Below are 22,635 nucleotides of genomic sequence, written 5' to 3' on the forward strand. Positions count from 1 at the left end.
ACCTACCAGGCGCCTCCATTTGCTGGTATAATGGAGACGCCCAGTACCCCATATGCTTGCAATAGTCGAACTATTTCATCAGTATTAAAATTCCAATAAAATTAATATTTATACTTTCAATAAAGATAAAAAAAATATTTGCTTTATGTTTAATGAAGTAACTTAAATTTTCAAACTTTGTTTACATACCTACTGTTATGAGTTAAAATTTTATTAATATTTAAATTAAAAAAAAACATTGGACATTTGTTAAATTTTTCTTCAAATATAAACCAAATTTTGATAACGTATGGTTTCGTAACTATTCTTTTGATTTACTATAATACTTTAGCTTTATTTAGTACAAGTTTCAAACGTATACATGGTCCCATTTACTTATCATACATAATAACTTTAAGATTCGGAAAAAAAGCATTGTCAACTTGTCTTATTACTTTTCATATATTGTCGAATATTCGTGGATATTTTTATATTTAATTTAAGAAATTCAATATTAAACTCAACAATTTAAAAGTTGCCATATATCTCCATCATGACACATCAGGTTCCTCCATCGTATAGTAAGGTGGAAACGCCTGGTGCGCTGAATCAACTTAATGAACAAATTGGACTCCACAGAATAAAACACATGAACTCATGCACGACGTACGCTTAATTCGATCATAGTGGAATAAATGACCAATAAATACAGCAAACGCTATCATTTGCACGCTATCCACCCGTGGATGCTCGAAATCTAAGCAAAAAGGCAGATGCGAACTGCAATTAATTATGCTGAGGAAAGCGTCGAACGGATTTTCTCTCTGTTAGCAACCAGATAAGAACAATATACCGCAAAACCAGCCAACCCGATAAAGATTTGCTTAAGCACTTAATAGCGCTAAAGGGTCGTACCGTGGCCGAAGCAATAGATTGCACCGTGGCTCTCGCTTTCCAGATTCCACCAGCGAAAAATTAAATTGAACTCATTGCGCGAAATCCGATTATAAACACTAACTGCAATTTAACTTCCGCACTTCCATTTTCCCTCGCCGCTGGTGCCACTTCGCGGCGCGTCCTCGCTGCCACTGGTACGCTCCCTCTACGTCGGTTCGTTTACGTAAGTTCTTTCAGACGTTGTAAAATTTTAATGGAAAAACTTTGATATTATCATTCTCCTTTGACTTTTGGCTCACGTCGTGGCTGCAAAAGATGCATCTGCATCACCGACACCTAACGCGAGCGCCGACACATCCGTGGGGTGTGTGAGTCTCCCGAAGGAAGCAGCCTAAAAGTTTGCTAAAAGTTTGATTTGTGATACTTCTAGTTTCGCTTTTTCCCACGGTGCAATACACTTCCTTCCGCCGATTCACCGCACCACCGCTAAACGACAGGACGTTCGCAATCGGGGTCTCGGCTGGTAGATGGTTCGCAATCGCCGCCCAGGATCACAGAACAGGAAGCCTCAGATAAGGGAGCCTTTTACGAAGCTGCAGCCAATAGCGTAGAGGCATAAATGCCTGGAGTGCCACGGCCGTTACATGGCCATGTTATGGAGGGCAGCGGGAGGTTTTTTACAATGTTAGGCGAAACATGGTAAGGCAATAAAAACAGCAGCTCACCGCTCACAATGAGGTTGAAGCAGAAGAATTTGTGCGAAGGAGCGAAATAAGTTTTACTTTTGAAACAAAAGTGCCTGTGAAGGGAATTTGCCGCCTGTGCCAAAGGTTGCTCGCTCCTGTAAGAGGCAGCAGAGTTAGCTTAAAACCAAATCAGCGAGGTACAAAAATAACACTCCGGTCTCGTCGGCAGGCGACTTGTGGCGGATATAATCGCCAAAACGGCGTACTGGGGGCATCCTGCATGCATAACTTTCTAGTTTTCTCGCTCGCTCCTTTGATCACTCGCATGCTTTTTCTTGCTCTCTCTCTCTCTCTCTCTCTCTTTCTCTCGTTAACAACCATGTTTTTACTGGCTCGGGCTTTTTGATCTGGATAACTTTTGTTCCCCCTCAACGTTGAACCATTTAAGTTGCGAGATTATTTGGCAATGTCCTCAAAATAAAAAGTAATATTCGGGGTTTATTTCAGATTGCCTATGGTATTGCTTTTTTTTTACTTCAGGAAAAGCTTGAAATCAAAAGAATATCATAAACAACCGTTATCGAAACCGTTTGTTACAGATGTCATGCAATACATTAGTCAATGTGACGTAGATTGTGTCAAAGTACATTTATATACTTTAAACTTTTTCTTAAACACTTTCAGCCATTAACAATCAGCTACAATTAGCTTCCAAGCATAGTTTCGCAATTACATTATCTCTCTAATGGATTACGTCGCGAACACGAAATGCTTATCGACTCTTCGTGGGTTCTTTATAACAATGCTGCAGCATGCGTTACGGTACCGCATTTTTTTTTACGAAAAGAAGATGAAAAACAATTAGATTATAAAACACTTAACGGAACACGATGAGCATGAGCAGCTAAATTTGCAGCATCTGCGCTCAAACTAAGTACGGATTTCGCTGAACAACGGCATTTCGAAAGTGCATTATCAAACACTTTCATCACAACTACAGCGCAAAAACTAACCCGGTAATGATGGGAAACTGGAGTTTTTGTTTGCTTTACGCATAATAACGCTGCATTAATGTGTATAGCTTAAAAGTACTTAAATACATTCCCGTCACCATTCAATGTTCTTAGTATTTTTCAAAGTTATGTTCCATAGCTGTAGCATTTGTTTAACATGAAAAATCAAAACTAGTTACGACAGAGTGTTTTTTTTTTCATTTTAACGCCACAACATAATGTATTATTTTAATCTGAAACAGAGACAAAACGAACGCCCGTATTCTGACCAAATGTTTGTTATTCGTGTTTAAAAGTATAGTACAAATATTGCTACAAAAATTATATTCCATAGAAGATGAATTGAATAAAAATGTCACACACCTTACAAATGCCAAGTAAAGAAAGTATAGAAAAACAATCATGTTAAGCCCATTTCCACTCAAAAGCCGCTACAGCCACATCGAAAGCGCGACGGTCTCCATTGATAGAAAACGGTAAAAGGGATGTAGAGCGATCCTGTAAGTGGTAGATTAAACACCCAGCAAAATCCCCTAAATAAAATCGTATAATCCTCGCTCGAGGCGACCCGAGGCAACGATGCTCCGATTTTTGATACTCACCAGTTCCGCAGTGAGCCGTCCCACCACGGGTGTCTTTATTGTAACCAATAGCATCAATGCTTACATTCCGAATAACCCCCGACGGCGAGAACACATCCTGGTAAACCTTTGTCCAGACCACACATACACACGCTCCCAAGGCGATCGACTAGCCTGAGCCAGGATGGTCTGGGAAAGAATGCGTCGGCGCTGGAAAAGGATTCGGTTCTTTTTTTTTTTCGCTCCTATTTCATTTCAATATCATCAAATTGGAATTTGGACACCAACCGGCAGGGTTGGCACTACGCCGTAAGAGCGACCGGAAATCGGTGGATCCATCGATATGGTATGCAAGCGCTACTTACATGGCGCTTCTCTCGCACCATGGATCCGATTTTGGTGCCAATGCTACGCAACCACTCCAAGCAAAGCCTCCAACGCACTCGTTACAAGGGACCGTGTTTGCGTTTTGTGCCATGACGGCGAGAATGCGGCAATCTTAACAGCCGTTCCAGCCGGTACGCCGCCATATCTGATACACTCGATCCGGTGAAGGTTCGATAGGGAATTTCCGCCACCGCCGCTCTTGAAGGACCGCACGTGAAGCACGTGAAGCAGGATGTATAAACAGCTTCCCGGAATAGGTTTCAGGAATTGCCTACAAGCCTTAGTAAGTATGCAAAACAATTTAACGATACGCTCTTGTCACCCACCGGTTCCTAGATTTACCAGCTCGCATCAATGGAGGGTACCTCGTGTATCATTTCTTTTAGCGTGCTTCCAGCGAATGGGTGGTTGGAGAGAGAAAGAGAGAAAAAAATGCAAGGGTAATGTTTCATTTCCTGGCCACAGATGCGGTTGAATTTGGTACGCACACTGCGAGTTTAGAAGAATATCGTACTCCCTTCATCTTATCAGACCATTTTTCTAGTTCAGAAACGATTTATGGGTTACAATAAAAACCCCTTCCATTTCCTACCGAAGCCCGATAGCGCATCATTCGATACCTACCATCTGTCCCACTCACTGCGAGGGCTCTCTGTCGAAGACTAGGTAGGCCATGAAGTTAATCAACATTACTCGGGCAGCCATAAACACTAAATTATGGAGTCTGGTCCGTTTCATAACGATTGAGCAATAATCGTGATTGCCACATGGAGAGTATGTCGTTTTTTTTTCTTGTTGTCTTCTTTTCCCACCAGACTAGCCAATCCGTTTCTCCCTCCCCAATGTGGTGGTAATTCTTGTTTTTTTTTTATCTTTTTGACTGATTTTATTTTCGCCACATCAACAATCAATCAAACGAGACGGGCATAAATGAGTCGAGATAGCCAACGGTTTAAAACGTGCCGTAAAAATAAAGTGCTGCCATCGGCACAGGCAGGATCCGTGGAGAAAAAAAAACTCCCACTCTCACTCCCGTTTGCTAGCTTTTATGTTACGGGAATCGGGCACGATTATCGCGTTTAATGATGACCGACATTGAGCAGATCGTTTCATTATCGATTTTGAACCAACCACGCGCGGTTCTCGAGCGTGTACTGGAGAAGTCGGTCGAAAAAAAGTATCCTTTGTTGAATGGTATCTGAAGCAAGGATTTCACCGCATCCTCAATCGCATCAATCGGCGTGGCAAGGGTTGGCTGCGTAAGCGTGTGTGGGTGCATGATATATAAAACCAACCACTGCTGACGAGCGAGCTTTCGCTATCGGAATCGCTGTGCGCAATCAACATTTCCGGTTCGCAGGATGAAGGGTAATAAACACCATGGACTTGATTTTCTCGTTATCGTTCTAATAATTCGCCCAAGATGTATGATTACGAGAATCACGCCCGCCGGTAACGTGTGCTTCCCCCGACGGGATGATTTTGATGTGCTTTCGTTCGCCTCGGTTTGCAGCAACGCCCGGTGGGCCTACGCTCCCAGCAGCGATTTACGCGTTGACAGCCATCGTGTACCGTTTCCAACGCAAACATCTCCGAATCGCACGAAACCCCGCACGACGCAAAACCCTGGTGCGAATATCCCCGCCTGCCGTCAATGATATTAGATAATTCGATCTCGATAATGGATTGATTCGATCCTGATCAAAGGCTATATCTCCGAGCGAGGCAACCGGATGCTTGGGTGCTAGAAACGCAAAACAAAACGGATAGATAGCGAGAGGAAAAAAGAAAAGGTCGGCTCTCGATTTCCCACAGCAGCGTGTCCGGGACACTCACTTCGATCAAACACTGCCACCCTCCGGACGGACGGACCCCTTTTCCGCGTTGGTGAAGCATTACGATTGCTGCCAACTTCCGCCTGTCCGACCAAGCGCTCTATTGACTATGTTTTATTGCCCTCGAGGCTCAGCTGGCAGTGGCAGGCCAACCCACCAGTGCGGGTGCTATGACGAGCAGGAAAATCGCCCCGAAACAGCACCGACGACGCATTCTTCCGTTGTTTAAAGGACGCGTCAAATGTATCGTACGCCTCGAGTAGTTGTTGCCATTCGGTCAGCTTTAGGATCATCCACAGTGTGAGCTAGGATAAGCAAAGAAGCGGTGTACGGTGAACTAGCAACCGCTTGAGTGACAGGCTGGTTGCATTCCGCGCAAACCCTCGCCCGAGAGTGAGGCACTGGGCGCCTCCATCGGTGCGCTCAACCGGAAACCGGCTCAAAGTATCTGCCCCCAGCACTAGCACTTTGTGCCGCAAACGGGTGCGATGGATTGTAAAATATCCTCCCTCACCAACGGGTGCAAACGTAATGCAGCGTGCTACATCATGTCCCGAAGCAATCGAACGTGTGCGGCTGCACACTACCGCCTGCCATCAATCACGTGCGTACCATTATATGTGTACGTAGCGTCACCTCCTACATGCCATGCCCTTCTTCTCGCACTGGCTTTTGTTGTCGAATGCATTCCCATGTTCCCACGTATCCACGCTTTGCTCAAACCCGTACCCAATGCAACGTTGTATCGGCGAGTGCACGAGCTGAGCTTGTGTGTGGGGGGAAATTTCTTCTACGCAAAGTTTCGCACAAATCGCACACTTTTCACTCGTGCCGCGTGTCCTTGTGAATCCATCGCATGTACACTACGCAGCGTGAGCAGCACTCGTATCGCACGCGATACACACACACACCCGCACACTCGACCATAGCTAGACGAACTTCAATCAGGGCGTCCTGACGCGCTTGTGGCCGCTTCCGGCATAACTATCTCGAATCGCTGGAATTTAGCATGTTCGGTTGACCCGGGTAGTGTCGTCGATGATTGCGATTGCTGAATTGGGTCGGGTAGACGTGGCTTGAGTTACGAGCCGACTTTTGTCGGTGACGTTGGTGAAATCATGTCCAACGAATGCTGGATACGAATCTATTTCTATCTTCTTTTTTTTTGCATTTTGGTTCAACGTCCCACTCGGAACAATGCCGATCAAAGCGGGCGTCAGTGAGCCCTCGCCGGAAGGGCATGTGTTCGTAAAAATAGCTATCGTTCCGTACCAACCCCCAGACCCGGAATCTGCTGACGATTGCATCGCATTTGTTTTGGGGCGCAAGCCGCCAGCTATAGCTCGTACGAAAGCGACGGGCTTAACAGCAACATTCCCGAGCGAGTCTTCAGCTGGGATTTATCAGACGCCTCCAAGTACTTCCGAGAAGATTTTACGCCACAAGTGTGGGTGGGTGAGTTTGGGAGGGAGTAACAGTACAGAAACATCAACAAGCCACATGGGTGCGAACTACTGCTCCAAAAGTTTCGCCAGTCACCCCATTCAAGAAGCAGCCGGGTACGTGACATTCGAGATTCACCCGCTGATTGAATCGTATCGCTACCGTTGCCGTCAACCGCTCGGCAGCCTACTTCCAGCGATGGCTCGCGCTCAGATGTGGGCTCCGGATGTTTTACAGCACTTCTCTACTCGTTGCATCGCATGTTTTCCATCCGCACGCCGGGAAAGGCAGCAAACGCTTACACACCCGTTGATTGACGCGCAAGTCAGGGAACGCTGTCATTGAGAGAATTTTCTCTCGCTCTCGCTCTCCCGTCTCGCTCACTCGCGCTCGGACACAAGCGGTAGCGTGGAAAACGTTCGGTCGATCGCTTTTCCATGGAAACGAGTGGTACCGATGACAGCGATCCTGGTGTTGGTAAAAGGAACCCGCCCTCTGACGTATAGCCGGCACTCACGCACCGTGAGCTCCCGTTGAGTTGCAGATGCTATAAAAATAGAAAAATTGTTGCTCCAGCTGGCAGGCTAATTACTTTAATTAATTTCACGGGAGCACGTACGCGTTCCCGATAGTTTTACCGTAAAGTACATAATCTCGAAAGACGCCGGGGCGTGCCGCATTTATGTATTTACTTACGGCATTAAGGGTATTATTGCTTGTACGCGAGTTTCGCTTGACCTATGCGAAAAAAAAAATTACACATGTAACAATAAAACCTGCAAAATCCGAAATGATTTATTCACCACCAGATCGTTGAAATAAGCTTATCGATTGACCATTACCCATCCCCAAAACCTACCCCAATTTGCACCGGCAGATGCTGCATCAGAAAACTCATCCCGGCTTTGTGCGAGTTCGGGGAAAACTCGAATGGAAAACTTATCCATGAGAAACCATCGACGGGATGGATTTTTTTTTGAAATTTCTCATCGAAAACAAACAACACAAAAAAGGTATCCCATCAACCAAACAAATGAATGCATGCCATGCCCGACGGTTCAGTCGAACGGTATTTCAACAATGTTTGGCTCGCCGTCCACAAAAGAAATACCAAAGTAACTAATAGCACGAGAGATAAATGATAAAATTTCACCCCGCTGAACGGTTTTCACAAATTGTTTCATTTCACACGTCGGTTTGTATTAACAATTTTCCCTCCACTGGGCCGTGTGCTTTCATCGCCACAAGGCAGCATCGTGCGCGTACCGGCGATGGCGATGAAACTTTTGTCCCACGCTGAACGGTTTGGGTTATTGCACGGGGCCGGTGTGACACATCGACCACGATCCCGACACCCCGACATCCTGGGATGGGATGAAACGATACAACGCCCAGTTGCTATGCGATGAAACGAAGCCAACGGAGGATCATCCCGACATGATTCTTTTACGACTTTGATGTAGTGAGAATGGGCCCCAGCTCGGTTCGCTTTCCACGATGGCGCGTGCTGCTCGTCGATATGTTGCGCTCTTTATTCAAAACACGTCCTCGGCACCACGGCACACCTTTCGCTAGGGGATGTCACACCCCGGCTAGGTTGCTTGCCGATCAAAACAGCAAAATAACGCGCACGGAGAGCAGTATAATCAGCTTTTAAAATGAAACCACCCAGCGAGCTGCAGAGACGCTGTACAACAAACAGATGAAAAGAGAGAGAGAGAGCGAGAGAGAAGATGGACCTTTAGCAGCAGAAGAACAATGGACCGATCGGTTGGAGGGCGCAGACAAGGGGTTGTGAGGGTTTCGAGCACTCGCCTTTAAGGCTCCAGCATCAAGAACAAGTTCCAATCGATGCCTCAAGGAGCCCCGTGTATCGGTTTCACAGCGGCGAGAGATAAGAGATCGTCTAGAATGCGATAGAAGCAGCGACTGCTCTCACCCGGTTTCAGAGGAAGGTGAACGTCTTTTGTGCTGCGTCCTATTGAAAGACAGCGCACCTTCTCTACGGCGCGTCCGTGGCCCACTTCTGGAGCTAAAAGATGGGAAGACGTTCGCGTATTGCAAACATGCGCCAAACGTGTCCGGGTTGATAACTTCATAACTCTCCGCAAACACCCGCGGTTGCTGTGCCACCTCGCTCGTCGCTCGGTTTTCGTTCCTTTTCGGGGCCATAAATTGCGAGCCTTTCAGCTCCATTCGCGGGTGTTGGAACGTGCCTGCACCGCACCGAAGGGAAGTGACGAACCCGGGGTGTAATAAAGTACTTTCACGTGTATCTGCATAATATTGGCCACAGGGGGAAACCATCGGCAGCATCCTTCCATTCGTGGGACGATTGACGGGAACCGATAACGGTACCATTTTAATGATATCGAAACTGCAAAACCCGGGCAGACAGGGCCACTGCGCTGCAATTACTTTTAGTTTCGTTTAAGATCACCAAACGACCGCATCGAGGGTAGCAGTGCTCATTTGCAGACCAACCGGATGGCGTTTCCGATGGGCCAAAATGAAGCCGAAACTACGCCACCGGAGGTGGAGTTGATGATGCTGAAATTTTAATTAAATGCACCCAAACTTATGGTCCACTGCAACTCGAACTCTACGCCAGAATGGCCGAGAAAAACGGGACTGGCGAGTGGTTTGAGTCAATGTGGAACCAACCGCTGTCGAAGAGTCGAAGAGCTTACCGCACGAGTGACGCGGAAAAAAAAGCAAAGTCTCCAAGCTCCGGCTAAAAACGCGCGCGTCCAAATGTACAGTTTGCGTGCTCAGAGCAAACCCCTACGGGGCGTGCCAAAGCTCACCCATTAGCTAACGAACGGCGGCCCGGCTAGCTAGCGACGACTGCAACAGTATAATTACACTTCTAGCCGAGTATAATTGTACGTTCTGCAGTCGTTGATGACTTCAAAGTCCTCACTGGGACGTGGGCATCGCTGTGTTTTGCGATCCACGATTTGCGCCCATTTCGAGCACGGAATCGCGATATTATAAAGATCAATTACCCACGCGCCTGACGGTATGCTTCGGGTTGTTTTTTTTTTTTGCAACCATTCTGCAACGGCCGATGGTCATTGCCATTCCGGGACGCGAAACAAATGGCAGCTTTTTCCGAAAATTACCATCCACCACGGAGTCCGCGTCCTGATTCCACAGCCTACTGCACGCAACATTGATACGTCTACTTCAACATCAGCACCATACGTCAGTCGAAAACGAGAAACCATCCTTGCGATACGCAAAACGAAGCGCATTAGGCAAGTACGTTCACTCGCAAGGATGCACTCCGATGGCAGCAAGAGAGAGGAAACCGCTGCCAGGCGCTTGTTCATCATCCGTGCGCTGGTGCAGTGCTGGTGCAGTCGCAACTACGAATTATGCGCGAACCCATCCCCACGGTGGTGCAGCAATGCTACGCAAACCCGCAACAGTAATATCTTTCCCAGAGCGCGGACACCACTTCGTGGTACTCGTGGTACCGTTTAGTACGGCTCAAACGAGTCACTATCGTTCGTCCGGTCAGGGGGGCGTGTGGCCATGGGAGGGTTGCCGGGCGATGGCTTCATAAGCTTTCCGTGAGCTTCTGTTTCCGGGGAGCAGACCCAGCAGTAAAGTTCGTTTATGGTTATGATTCCCTGGGTTCCCGCAAAACCCGGCGCAATATTTAGTGACCGCCGGGTAGATATGCGAGCTTGGGCAGTGGGAAGTGGGTGGGGGGGTTGGAGAAAAAAGGGCCAGCACCCCGTGGGGAGGATTGCTAAGTAGAGGACATTAATAGTTGTTATGTATGAATGCCGTACGGGGCGTATCAAAAAGTGATTTCAAGTACGCCACGATGGTGCGCAGGTCAATCATTACGCGGGTTAATATAAAAACGGAGCCACGATGGGGTTTTTGGATCAACAATCTCACCCTTGAATTGACGGCCTTGAAGATACAAAGCAATCCTTTGTTTATCATAAAAATAACGTTCGGTATTTTCCTGAAAAATTCCTAATCACTGTAAGCAACATTCAATGGGCGATTCAGCGGTAGGGGAAAAAAAGGCTCATTAAATTTATGCTGCGGTCAATAGGGTGAATAGTTGAAGAAAAATCCAACATCCTGCCTACTGATGCCAGGGGTGATCAACCTCGGATCAACGGGATGATAACCGGGCTTCACGAGGCGCGGTAATAAACCATTTTATAACGTTCGCTTGACATATCTATTAACCGACTATTTACCTCCACTACTAATAATATTATCCTACCGCGAGCTACGAACTAGATCGACACCACCCGTCCACTCCGTAATCACACCAAATCATTAATCACCTGCCGGGCTCCACGGGTGGATGGGCTTCCACTCGAGCCACCCCCGATGCCCGATACGAGTCCTTAATTCAACCCCTAGCGCCCAGCGACGCGCCAGGCGTTCGCTTCCGTTGCGTGGCCCAAATGCCGTGCCGTTTAATGTCCCAGCGTTCTCTGCTAGGCGTGTGTTGTTTTTCACTCCCACCCGTGCGCCTATCGCACCAATCACTCGCGTCTCATTTCCCGTGCGCCGGCCATGGAAAAAGGTAAATATTTTCCCAGTCAACCGATCCGCGAAGCCGTCGCTTCCTTAAGCCACCGGCATTTATCGTAACGTTTCGGTGGCACGCGATCGTAATGCGAATGTAATTTAGCACGACCCAGGAAGGTGGCCCGCTTTTAAGGCGATTCCCGTTTTGGTGAGAGCTTCGTTTTTGTTTTTGCTCTTGCTTCCTATTCCCCCATGCGGGTGTTTTTTTTTTTTATGGCCGTGGCTTGAGGTTTCGTTGGTTTTAGCGGTGCCGTTTGGGCGCCATCAATACCACACTAACCTATCGACCTGACCACCCTCAGTTGCGTGGAAATCGCACCCCAAAAACCCACCCACCCAGAACTAACGAGTGGCGATCCCGTGGCGGATGTCCTTCTGACCGGTGCGTGATGTCGCAACATGGCCTCAGCATTCGTCCCGGGGGCAACCGTCATGAATTGCTAGATTTTATTGCAATAACCACGCCAAATGGTCCGTGGTCGACTCCTTGTGCGGCTCGTGCACCAGCTGGCTCGGCTGGCAGTTTTATTGAACTGCAGGCCCGAGGGCAACACCTGTCGTCACGAGCGAGCTGGGCTCGATCACCGTGGGGTCGTATGCGATTTCTTTTTATTTCACTCGCCGCCACGTTGACACGCGATTGTCGAAGAATTTTCTATTTACCGTTTATTAGTTTCAGGTGTGCTTTTTTTTTTTTTGCTTTCATAAGACTTTTTTGTCGCTTCCTTTTTTCCGTTTTTTTTTCCTCTCGTGGCATTTCCACTTCTGGCGTGCGGCAAATCTCTAGCAACTGTCTCGGTGCTGGGCCTCGCCTCAAGCGCTAAAACGCTGCACGGGGAATTGGCAACGCGATGCGACAGACTGCCCTGGCACATATTTCACGGTACGTTATTGGCCCCCGAGTTGCTTTGAGCCCTGAAGGGGTGGCTCCTTTGGCGATGCGGCATCTTGGGTGGGTTAAAAAGGCTGCACGGTGAAAGCATGAGTAACTATAAACTACGATCCATCAATTGTTTCAGCTTCAAGTCGCGAAACACGCGAATCGAGGACGCAGTTTGAGCAATTGTAGCAAAATGTACCTCAACCCAGCTTATGGCTTATTTCGGGGCAATAAGTAAAATGCGTGCCGGTATGCGTATTCAAACCATGGCTCAATGGAACGGCAATGTTTGATCGATCTAAATCCGTATCGGCTTAGGCACTACTTAGGGGTTTTTTTTATGGTACTGAAGCTTCATAAAAGATGACATTACATTGGCGTAAACAAAGGAACGCGCCAACCAGATGAAGTAAAACCATCAAAATCTCATGAAATAAATCCGCCCATCGATCGCTAGCAATGATGTAACGGAATGAAGGTTTACAATGCGATTCCTTCCTGCGTAATAAATGGGCGCAATTCACTAAACAAAACAACCCCAACAGGCTAATGTGCTTCCTGGAATACAGCGTTGCGTTTAGCTTGATGGAAATTATCCTACACACCAACCATAACTACGCAAACAATCGAAATCGACAAAATGTTATACTGCAAAAAAATGCAAACAACCCAAATGAAGCGAAACAGGATATGTCAGGCATTTCCCACGAACATTGCAGTAATTTAAAACCCCCAACCCGACCTTGGTTCGACGTTAAATGAAGGCATGAAGTATTTATTTCAAAACTAATCTGCATCCGCACGGCAATTGCAATGGTCGCATTCGAAATCTGTGATACAAAGGCACACCTCGCCCAATCCCATATGCTAGGGCAACGGAATCAATCTGCATCAGAAGCGACGGGTTTTCGAGAGCGAGTAGAAAAATGATCACGCCCCAGGCAGCACGAAAGTAATTAAAAACGAGCAAATTATCAATATCGCCTTGCTGGCTGGACACCGGCACACTCATTTATAACAAACCGTCGGCCAGCAGCGACCGGGTGAAGTGAAGCGGCCAAGCGAATGAAACCGAACGAAAGGGCAGCAAGTACCATTAAGGAAGGAAAATATTGTCCTCTCCAAATATTACCAAAAGGATGCTGCAACGGTGGCAGCGCAATAACGCAACGCCGGAGACAAAGTTGCCATTATGGCACCATTACGCCACCGGAAGAAGCTTGGGCGCGGATTTTCCGAGACGATTTTGTTTTTCCTCCGCATTCTTCGGCCCGGGCGGATGCAAAAGTGCAAACTCATCCACACGGCGCGCTGCAACGCGAGGAAAAACCCGCCCCGGGTCCTCTGGTTGGGAAAGAAAAACCACCATATGATTTATGGACGGTAAGTTTTTCGCCTTTCTCGAGACTCGCGCTTCTCGAGACTCGCTCGCAATTTCTTCGTTCATTTGCTTTCCCCAGGCGGCGAGTGCGCGAATCTTTGTCGTGCTTCCGGGAATCCAGTGCATCATGGTGAGGCACATCCTTGCGCCGTTCCTGGCTCTTTTGGCGGCCTCATGGGAAGCGAAAGCAATAAGACGAATTGCGCTGGCATAAAATGGGAAAGTTTTGGCGACTAGCTGCATTTTTTTTTGTGCCCCCCTCACTTTTTCGGTGTGATTCACATCCTGGCCGCACCCTCGATGGGGCAAACAAGCCGAACAACGTTCCTGTAATGCGCTCGACGTCCAAGATGGCCGGCTTATCTCCACACGGAGCCCTCAAGAGGACCCAGCAGGAAGCAGCAATGAAGACGATCTCCCTCTCGGATGGGAGTGCTGACAATGTTCGTGGGTCGGAATTAAATCGAGCGGATAGTTGCGGTGCGGCACCGATACGAGCCGGCGAATCGCTAAGCTGTCGCGGCCATCGAAACCAGCTTCCCACCGCGAAAAGAACGCGTCTCTGCAAGCGAAGCGCAGGAATCCACCCGGAACGCGCGACGCGAATCTTCCTCGCACAATTCGATATCGGAAGTTGGCGAATCGGACGCCAGGACCCCGATTGGTTCCATTCGAAACGTGGCTCGCATCGCCGAGTGGGCCGCGGTGCAACGTCAGATGCAATTGGAAACTATTGAAAAGCTAATTATTGGCGAACGGCGAGCCGACGAGCCGGCAGGCGGTGGACGGTTTCTTCGGGGAAATGGGATTTTGTCAGCTAGGATTATCCCGAATCGTAGCCCCCGTCCGGTCCCGGTGGCACTGTTTAATGGCTTTCGCGAAATTGAGCCAAACGGGCTTGTGGACGTTTATTTTCGTCGCCATCGCACCCGGGAAAAGCCGATGCCGGCGGTTCGTCTTACAAGGAACCGGGCCTGGAGGCGGCCAACAAATTAACGCGGGGGCTGCTCGATTGTTGGCAAGTATTTGCGCGGATCAAGAAACAGAGAACCACCCGAGCGGTTGTTGGAATCGTGTGCCCTTTTGGGCGTTTTTGGGATGTTCAAGAGTTTACTGCTATCGCTGATGGTTAAGTGCCGGTGGCTAAAATGTTGTGCTAAATCCTTTCACGGCATGGGTTGATGAGTTGTGGAGAGTGTAAATATTTTTCCAATTTGCGCTTGACGCCCACGTCCTTTACTACGGATGAGCTTCGGTTTAGGCTTAATCGGAGAGTTGTTTCGTAATTTCTTTCGTTATTGCATTTTAAAAGCGTATTAATAACGGATCATGATCGATCAGGGTTGCTTGTTATGAACGATGAAAAATGCTCCGATCAATAAATGTTCTGGGGTTGAGTTGAATATCTCGTTTAAATTTTTAATCATAACATCCCTTGAACGCAAAGTTTACAATTAAATTCTTCTCATATCTTCCTCCCCCAAATAGTTGTCCTTTCAAACTCAACATAGCTCCATGCCTACTGTTGTACACTTGTGTGTGTGTGTTTTGAAAAGAAAGTTGATTTATTAATTAATGTTTTTCACGAAACGAGTATTTGTAAAGCTTCGGAAATTTAGTTTACCAGGATTTAGCAACATCCACCGATGGATAGAATTTTTAAACGATTTCCATTCCACCACGTCAGTTGCATGAAATGAAACGTAAAGCGTCAGCTTTCCATCCTACGTGGGCGTAAAAAACCTATGTAAAATATTACCACAGACCAACACGGCGTACTTTAATCAACTGGAAGCCTAGATGCATTCGGCGTTTTCATGGCGGCGTGTTAGCACCGTTTTAGCCGTCTTTAGAGAGTTTAATAGTGCCATTATTTCGGGCGCGCTCGACAATATCTTGATTTTCATCTCCTAAAGACGGTAAGCCACCACCTTCGCTTCGAAGGCGCCAACACGGTGCGGTGTCTCGGTAATCCTCTCTGGCGCATCTCGCGGGAAGAATGCCATCCTGACAGAGGAGTCTGTCAAAAAACGACAGCATCCGCCACGGACACCGAAGGCACGGCTTCGCACGCCATGGTAGAGGATTTCGAGCGGATGTGGTTAGGTCGTGCCGGAGCAATACCCAGCCGGAGGTCTGCCAGCAACGGCCGAAGCATGCAAATGGGAACGAAAAAACCCACCGGAATAAAACCCCCAACTGGCTGTACCACCAACGGTGCCGAGCCCACAAGCCTTGCCTTGTCGGGTTTGCGAACAATATATACATACATTTTTTTTTTCTTACAGTCTTCTCATAACTGAAGATTTTGTTGCTCTGTGGTGTAACATTATTATTATTATTATTCTTTCATATACACCTTGCTCGTGCCTTGCCGATTCCCCTAGCGCAAGCAGTGTATGAAAATTGTCTCGTGTCCCCAAGTTGTCTCGAATGATTTCCCATGTTACGTTTCCTGGGTGTCAGAACCGCTTTCTGTCCGAAATTCAGTGAAATCTCGGTGCACCTAAACCAGGGCGTTTTTCTTTTCTCGGAAGCAGTGGAATGGAAATACGAAGAACGAATCATCCTGAAATTGTTAAGCAAATGGTCTGCAAGAAACATTGTACCACTTTTGAAAAACAAATCATTGAATTGTTCCTTTCTCAACGTTACTTCGGCGGGAACGCAAAGAAACATCAACATATTCTTATATCCTTTGAAATACGTTTAAGGAACGTTTAACACACAAACCATAGTGAGGATAAAGCGATCATTTTACTGGCCATGCAAACAGCGTGAAATAAAATTCAACGTTCTCTACCATTCATCGCAAATATACTTCACCAAGACTACAAAATCCACTCGTTGCCAATGTCGCACTAGGAGCTGAAACCGGCTCAAAGCTCTTGTCGTAAGACGCGCCTCAACCTTCCAGACACAGCACGGAATGGAATATCGTGACCATTGCCAATGTGAAAATATTCCAAACTTCCACAGTTTTCATTTTCATTGTGCGTCTCCCTTCGCTTAACGTCTTCCTGCGCATAGAAATGGGTAGTGTAAAATAGTAGAATTTCATTCCAACTTCGAGGCCATTATCCATCGCTTGATAGTATTCTAATGGAGCCAAGCGGCGAGAGGTGGCCACCTGAAGGGCGTCAACATTCAACATAACGAACAATCGAGGAAGAAAAATAACCACGAACGGAAATAGTTTGGAATACGCTGCTTATACTTCACATCCATTCGCACCCTTACGGCTGGAGTATCCTGCTCACAACCGCTCCATTTCCGGGGAAAGCCCGCTTTTCCGAATCGGAGGAAGGTCACTTTTCCAAATTAAAATGTTCCACTGGAGAGTTGGAATTCATTTGAAAATTATGTCCCCACCGATGTCGAACGACGAGTATAACAGAACCAGCATCCTTTAGGTTTCTTAAGCAACTACCGTGCAAATCGCTCGGATTCCTACTCCATTTATACTGGTCGTGTCCACAATGGTGCGATCCAGAAGACTCCAGCAACACACGAAATGCACGATATATCGCACACTGATACGCCCGGTAGTCCTCTATGGCCATGAGTCTTGGACGATACGGGCGGAGGACGCCAACGCTCTCGCCATTTTCGAGCGGCGGGTGCTACGGACTATCTTTGGCGGTATTTATGAGCAGGGCGTGTGGAGAAGGAGAATGAACCAAGAACTAGCTGAGCTGTATGGCGAGCCGGACATCCTGGCGGTGGCGAAGGCCGGCAGAATTCGGTGGTTGGGGCATGTCATGAGGATGCCGGACTCATGCCCCACCAAGAAGGTGCTCGTCAGCGACCCGTTCGGCACGAGGCGCAGAGAAGCGCAGCGAGTTCGGTGGCTGGACCAAGTGGAGCAGGACCTGTCGGAGATTGGGTGCAGCCGGGGGTGGAGGAGAGCAGTCCTGGACCGAGTTTCCTGGAAACTGATTGGCAACCTGGCCATGTCAGCACGACGTGCTCAACTATGAGCGGGCCAAGAAAGAAGTCCACAATGGTGGTAGGTAATATACATAAAATTTTAGTGAGCTTTAAGCTAGAAAAATGCCAATGGCAGTTATGAGACGCTAGAAGTTAGCCATGCGACGATTTAATCCCGCTCAACCGTTATAGTGATATGCTATCAACTGCGGTCGTGTAAGTAGCGAAATACATATCTGGATACCGTGCTTACAACATACATAATTTCTATAATATTTTTTTTCCCATATAAGAAATTTTTGATGAATTTTGTAATGCTTTTCTATGATTGATTTGTACATACGCAAAGCTATTAAACAATCGCATAGTATGCAAATGCATAATTACAGTCATTTTAAGATACTATTTATCGGGATCATGCTTTTATTCTTCAACATGTCAAACATCGACTGATAAAATAGTCAATTTATTCAAGTATTCAATAAGAAATGTAACAAAAAAGTGTAGTAGTATCATAGAAACAAATTCAATAGATAAAATCAAATTCCAATTGGTGTAACAAGGTTCATCATTTACATGCTATTCAGTGAGATTGAACATTGATAGAATAACACTATTTATGTATCATTTTGAAATGTGATTGAATGCAGAACTAAGATCTACCCAATATAATATATCTGTTTTAAAAATCAACAGCAACATGTGTTCCGCATTATTTAACACGTTTCATGTTGAACAGTTATACAAAGGTCAGTGAGCGTTGAACACTTTGAATGTATAATATAAACTTAAGGTAGCTACAAGACAAACGTCAGAGGAATAGATGAAATAAAAGATAAATAAATATCAAACCGTGTATGAATTTGTTTACTAAACATACATCAAAGCAGTGATCTACAATACGCAAAAGTATGAAAGATTATTGATAAAACCCTGTGTGTAAAGTAGCATAAAGGGTTATGTGTAATCCATTAAATAATTAAATTTAACAATTCAGGTTTCTTGAGCCTAACTCAAAAATAAACCATTTTATTAGTGAGCAATTCTTGGTACGCTAAATTGATACTTTCTGTTTCAGATTAATTTTCACGGGAAAATGGAGCAACAAGTAGAACATGTTTTGGACAAAATGTAAGAATGAACATAAATGAAACAGTTGGATTTTAATTTTAACATAAAACCAAATTGCAGCATGGAAGTTCCTGGAAACATTGGATGTATCTTAGCAAATAATCAAGGTCTTTGTCTAGGAGGTAATTGATTTCCATATAGCTTTCAGATATCTTATTTGTTGTGTTTCAACTAATTAGAATTATTACACATCATAATTTGCCAGCCAAAGGTAATGCATCGGAGCACTCAGCAGGGATAATCGTTGCCATATCCGATCTTGCCTCAACTTTAGATCCCGGTTGTGGCTCTCCAGTGATTTCATTAGAATCTAATGATAAGTAAGTGGTATTTATTAGATAATTATATCACAATCTTGATTCTCACATACTTTTAAAAAATTTCAGGATATGTATGATTCATAAACATGGAATCACTGGAGCAATTTACAAAATGAAAGGATCATAGTCTACCAAATAATGCTGTATTTTTACACTGTCTATATGTTTAATATGTTGTATATGTTATGAAATATTTACTTTGAAAATAAAATGTTGTTTTCACGTTTTATTAATATTACTATTGTTGCTTTCATTTCATATTTTCTCGTATCAAAAGTTATGCTTCTAGCAATTATAAAATTATTCAGCATAGAACACTCGCGTGCTTTCAATCTGTCAGTCACAAGAAAACAAAACGTCAAATTAATTTTTTCCTTGAAATTGTTTGGGATTGTGAGAACAGTAATGCTATTCTAACAAAAATATTTCATTCATTGGCTAAAATGGTGCAAACCGAAAGTTGTGCTCTTTGCTTGACGTCCGAATCTAAATGGTTCCTCGAAGTGTTCTGTGAAGATAACCAGGAGAAGGACATCGCGTTGATCATATCGAAACATCTCTGGTTTGAGGTGCGTAATCATGCCATCCATATCCGATCCTTGCCCAGTGTACTTGCGACCCTTCTGCGTCAACACAATGGATTTTGACCATTGTAATTGATCATACTTGCCTTTTGTGCTTTTCGTTATAGTTAAATGCTAGCGAGCATTCTTATGTGTGTGCAGAGTGCTGGAAAAGCGTAAACGATTTTCACGAATTTTACACTAAGCTAGAGAATATTCATAGCCAAAACCAGGATGATTCTAATTCATGCATCGAAAAAACACTCACCCAACATCGTAAGTAGTGTTCCTACATGCTACTCCTCCAAACATTAGTAATCGCAAGTACTAATAGTCTGTCTTTTTGTTTTAAATGTAGAATTTGAATTTCACCCTGTGGAAACCATTAAAGTCGAAGAGCCGGATGATTTTATCGATGATGTTGAACAAAAATTGCTACAGTCGACCGAAGCCGGAGCGGATAATACCACTGACACAGGCAACGCTTCCAATCGTCCCAAAAGGACAAGCGTTACGAAAACAAGATATAAAATGGAAGCATCTGATTCGGAGTGGGAAAAAGATTTTTTGGCAACCAACGACGAAGACGAACACGATGATGATGTGGACTATGATGGCGACGTGAAGAACGACATCGACGATAATGATGATAGTGATGTTATCAATTATGATGCGCTAAACAAAGTGAAACAGGAAACGGCCCAAGGATCTGACCAGGCAGAAAACGATACTGCTGAAATCCTCACAGAGAGTATCGAAATCGACACTCTCTTGCTAACTCCTAAAAGAGGAAGAGGGCGACCTCCAAAAATAAAATCTGAACGAAAAAGCTCGCCGCTGGCTGGCAGCTCAGAGACAAAAAAACAGCATAAACGAGCTCGAAAACGCATGATCTCGTTTAGCAGCAGCGAATCTGATGCGGATTACCTGGACGATTACGATGAACAATACGACAGTAAAGAGTGGAAGAAATATCGCAAGGACGACAGGAGATCATCAAAGAGGTCTCCCGGCAGTCGGCTGCTTAGAGATAAGAGAATTTTTTCATACGTCGACGAATTTATCTGCTACTACTGCCCCGAGAAGATTCTTTTTGAGCGATTTCATCATGCAAATCAGCATTACAAACAAGTGCATAATGAGCCTGCCTTCCTGAGATGTCCCAAATGCGGCAAAAAGTGTTTCACTCCAGGTGGATTTGTGAGTCACATGGAGACGCACGAAGATCCAGAACGAAATAAGTAAGTGACAAAATCACTAGTTTATGTTTTATCCCAGATAACTCAAATGTACATGCTCCTCGTGTTTTAAAGGTGTAAAATATGTGGTAAAATGACGGATCAGCAAATCACGCTCAAGAAACATATGCGAGCGCATCAAGAAAAATTGGAAAAAAATTATCCCTTCCCGTGCAGTCAATGTTCGCGGCGTTTTGAATTCCAAGGAAAACGTGATAAGCACGAACGGCTGCATGGACGCAAGGTGATCATCAAAAAGGAAAAGGGTCGCGATTTGGAGCTGTTGGCATTTTATAAGCGGATATACTGCGAAGTTTGTGAGGATGTTAAACCAGAGTCGACTTCGTTCGATAATTTCTGGGATCTGAAAGTACATATGGGCAATGAACACAATAAGTCGCCCTATCTGAAGTGTCCGATATGCTTCAAGAAAAATGCCTGTCGTCAACAGTTAATGGTGCACGTTGACGTGCATAACAATCCAGATCACTATCGGTTTGTATTTCTCTTATGTGCCCGTAGACTAGTCATTTCTTATAAGCTGATATTTGCAGATGCGAAGTATGTAAAGAGATTCATCATAACCTTGACAAACACATGATCAAAGCTCATACACCGGAAACTATAGTGCCAGAAGAGAAGAATTACAGTTGCGAGCACTGTGGCAAAACTTTCAAATTTCAAACGAACCTTAGAAGCCACATTGATCGTGTGCATGGTGAAAAGGACGTCAGTTGCAATATCTGCAATAAATAGTAAGTATTGTCTTTATTGTAATAGTACCTTATTGAAAGATCAGTTACAGTTATTGGAATAATCATGGTTTGTTCTTTGATTACTTCGCTTTCTTTCTCTTGCGATTATGTTTAGTTTCAACCATAAAGCACTAAGCGCTCATAAACGATCAGCGCACACTGACGAAATGTTCATGTGCGAGCACTGCCCGAAGATGTTTAAGACCCGCAGCGGCCTTGAATCGCATAAAGGCGATCACGACGAAACTCAACGGAAATCTGTGAAATGCCACATATGCGGCAAGGAAATGCGCCGTGGTGCAAGCATGGCTAAGCATATGAAGACGATTCACTCACAAGAGGATCCGGTTAATTGTAATCTTTGCGGTAAAGTTTTCCGGACTTCTTTTCATATGATGCGACACAGAGCAAACACGTGCGCGGCTACGATCAACTCACGTCCGTACAAATGTGAGGTTTGCGGTAAAGGCTTCGCCATGAAGCTTACTATGACCGAGCACATGACGACTCATACCCGGACCAGTCTCTATCAATGTGCATTTTGCTTCAAAACGTTTGGTTACATCTCGAATCTTTACAAACATCGCAAGAAGGCTCACCCACTTGAATGGCAAGAGGTACAAGCGCGTCCCGAACAAGGCATTGCAACCGTGATTGAAATACGCAATTAAAGGCGTATTTTTTATGGCAGTGATAAGTCTTTCTGATCTACGAGAGAGTAGCGACACAATATACTTGCGCGTGTGTATGGGGCTATGATCGTAAAACTGCAATTTATACGAATGTTGATGCTCGAAGACTGATGTATTGCGTATTACTCCATTCATATTGAGTTTCTTTTTTTTTTTGATTAACTAACACCTTGGGTTAAAAATCTGCAGCACCAAGTAACAGTTTGTACTTTGAATTTCTTAATCAAACGCAGTTTTCGTCTTCATTACAGTCGCAATATGCTACAACTAATGTTATAATACCTTATACAAATTTGCATGCCTAACGCGTAAGTTCAAACTTGCTTTTTTATGTATAACTTAGAGAGCAAAATTA

At 45.4% G+C, this 22,635-nt stretch overlaps 2 protein-coding genes across 2 annotated transcripts; both read left to right on the forward strand.

Annotated features, from left to right (window-relative positions):
* The first annotated feature begins 18,480 nt into the window (after positions 1-18,480).
* On the forward strand, positions 18,481-19,191 carry LOC128720912 (uncharacterized). Its single transcript, XM_053814612.1, has 5 exons — positions 18,481-18,490; positions 18,660-18,712; positions 18,773-18,834; positions 18,918-19,032; positions 19,099-19,191. Exons 2-5 carry the CDS (start codon positions 18,678-18,680, stop codon positions 19,157-19,159), a joined length of 273 nt encoding a protein of 90 aa, XP_053670587.1. The 5' UTR covers positions 18,481-18,490; positions 18,660-18,677; the 3' UTR covers positions 19,160-19,191.
* Positions 19,192-19,475: 284 nt separating this feature from the next.
* Positions 19,476-22,259, forward strand: LOC128731963 (zinc finger protein 492-like). The gene is made up of 6 exons (XM_053825123.1): positions 19,476-19,601; positions 19,724-19,871; positions 19,954-20,836; positions 20,909-21,328; positions 21,388-21,588; positions 21,704-22,259. The coding sequence occupies exons 1-6, from the start codon at positions 19,476-19,478 to the stop codon at positions 22,257-22,259; spliced, it is 2,334 nt and encodes a 777-aa protein (XP_053681098.1).
* Positions 22,260-22,635: the final 376 nt, after the last annotated feature.

The sequence above is a fragment of the Anopheles nili genome, chromosome 2, assembly GCF_943737925.1.
Source record: "Anopheles nili chromosome 2, idAnoNiliSN_F5_01, whole genome shotgun sequence".
In the NCBI taxonomy this organism is placed as follows: Eukaryota; Metazoa; Arthropoda; class Insecta; order Diptera; family Culicidae; genus Anopheles; species Anopheles nili.

What these genes read in the sequence shown, in the direction of transcription:
- LOC128731963 (XM_053825123.1), top strand. Translation starts at nt 19,476, where the DNA reads ATGGTGCAAACCGAAAGTTGTGCTCTTTGCTTGACGTCCGAATCTAAA. An exon ending in CGAAACATCTCTGGTTTGAG is followed by an intron (nt 19,602 to 19,723) that starts GTGCGTAATCAT and finishes TTTTCGTTATAG; the next exon opens with TTAAATGCTAGCGAGCATTC. An exon ending in AAAAACACTCACCCAACATC is followed by an intron (nt 19,872 to 19,953) that starts GTAAGTAGTGTT and finishes TTTTAAATGTAG; the next exon opens with AATTTGAATTTCACCCTGTG.
- LOC128720912 (XM_053814612.1), top strand. Translation starts at nt 18,678, where the DNA reads ATGGAGCAACAAGTAGAACATGTTTTGGACAAAAT. An exon ending in TCAAGGTCTTTGTCTAGGAG is followed by an intron (nt 18,835 to 18,917) that starts GTAATTGATTTC and finishes ATAATTTGCCAG; the next exon opens with CCAAAGGTAATGCATCGGAG. An exon ending in TCATTAGAATCTAATGATAA is followed by an intron (nt 19,033 to 19,098) that starts GTAAGTGGTATT and finishes AAAAAATTTCAG; the next exon opens with GATATGTATGATTCATAAAC.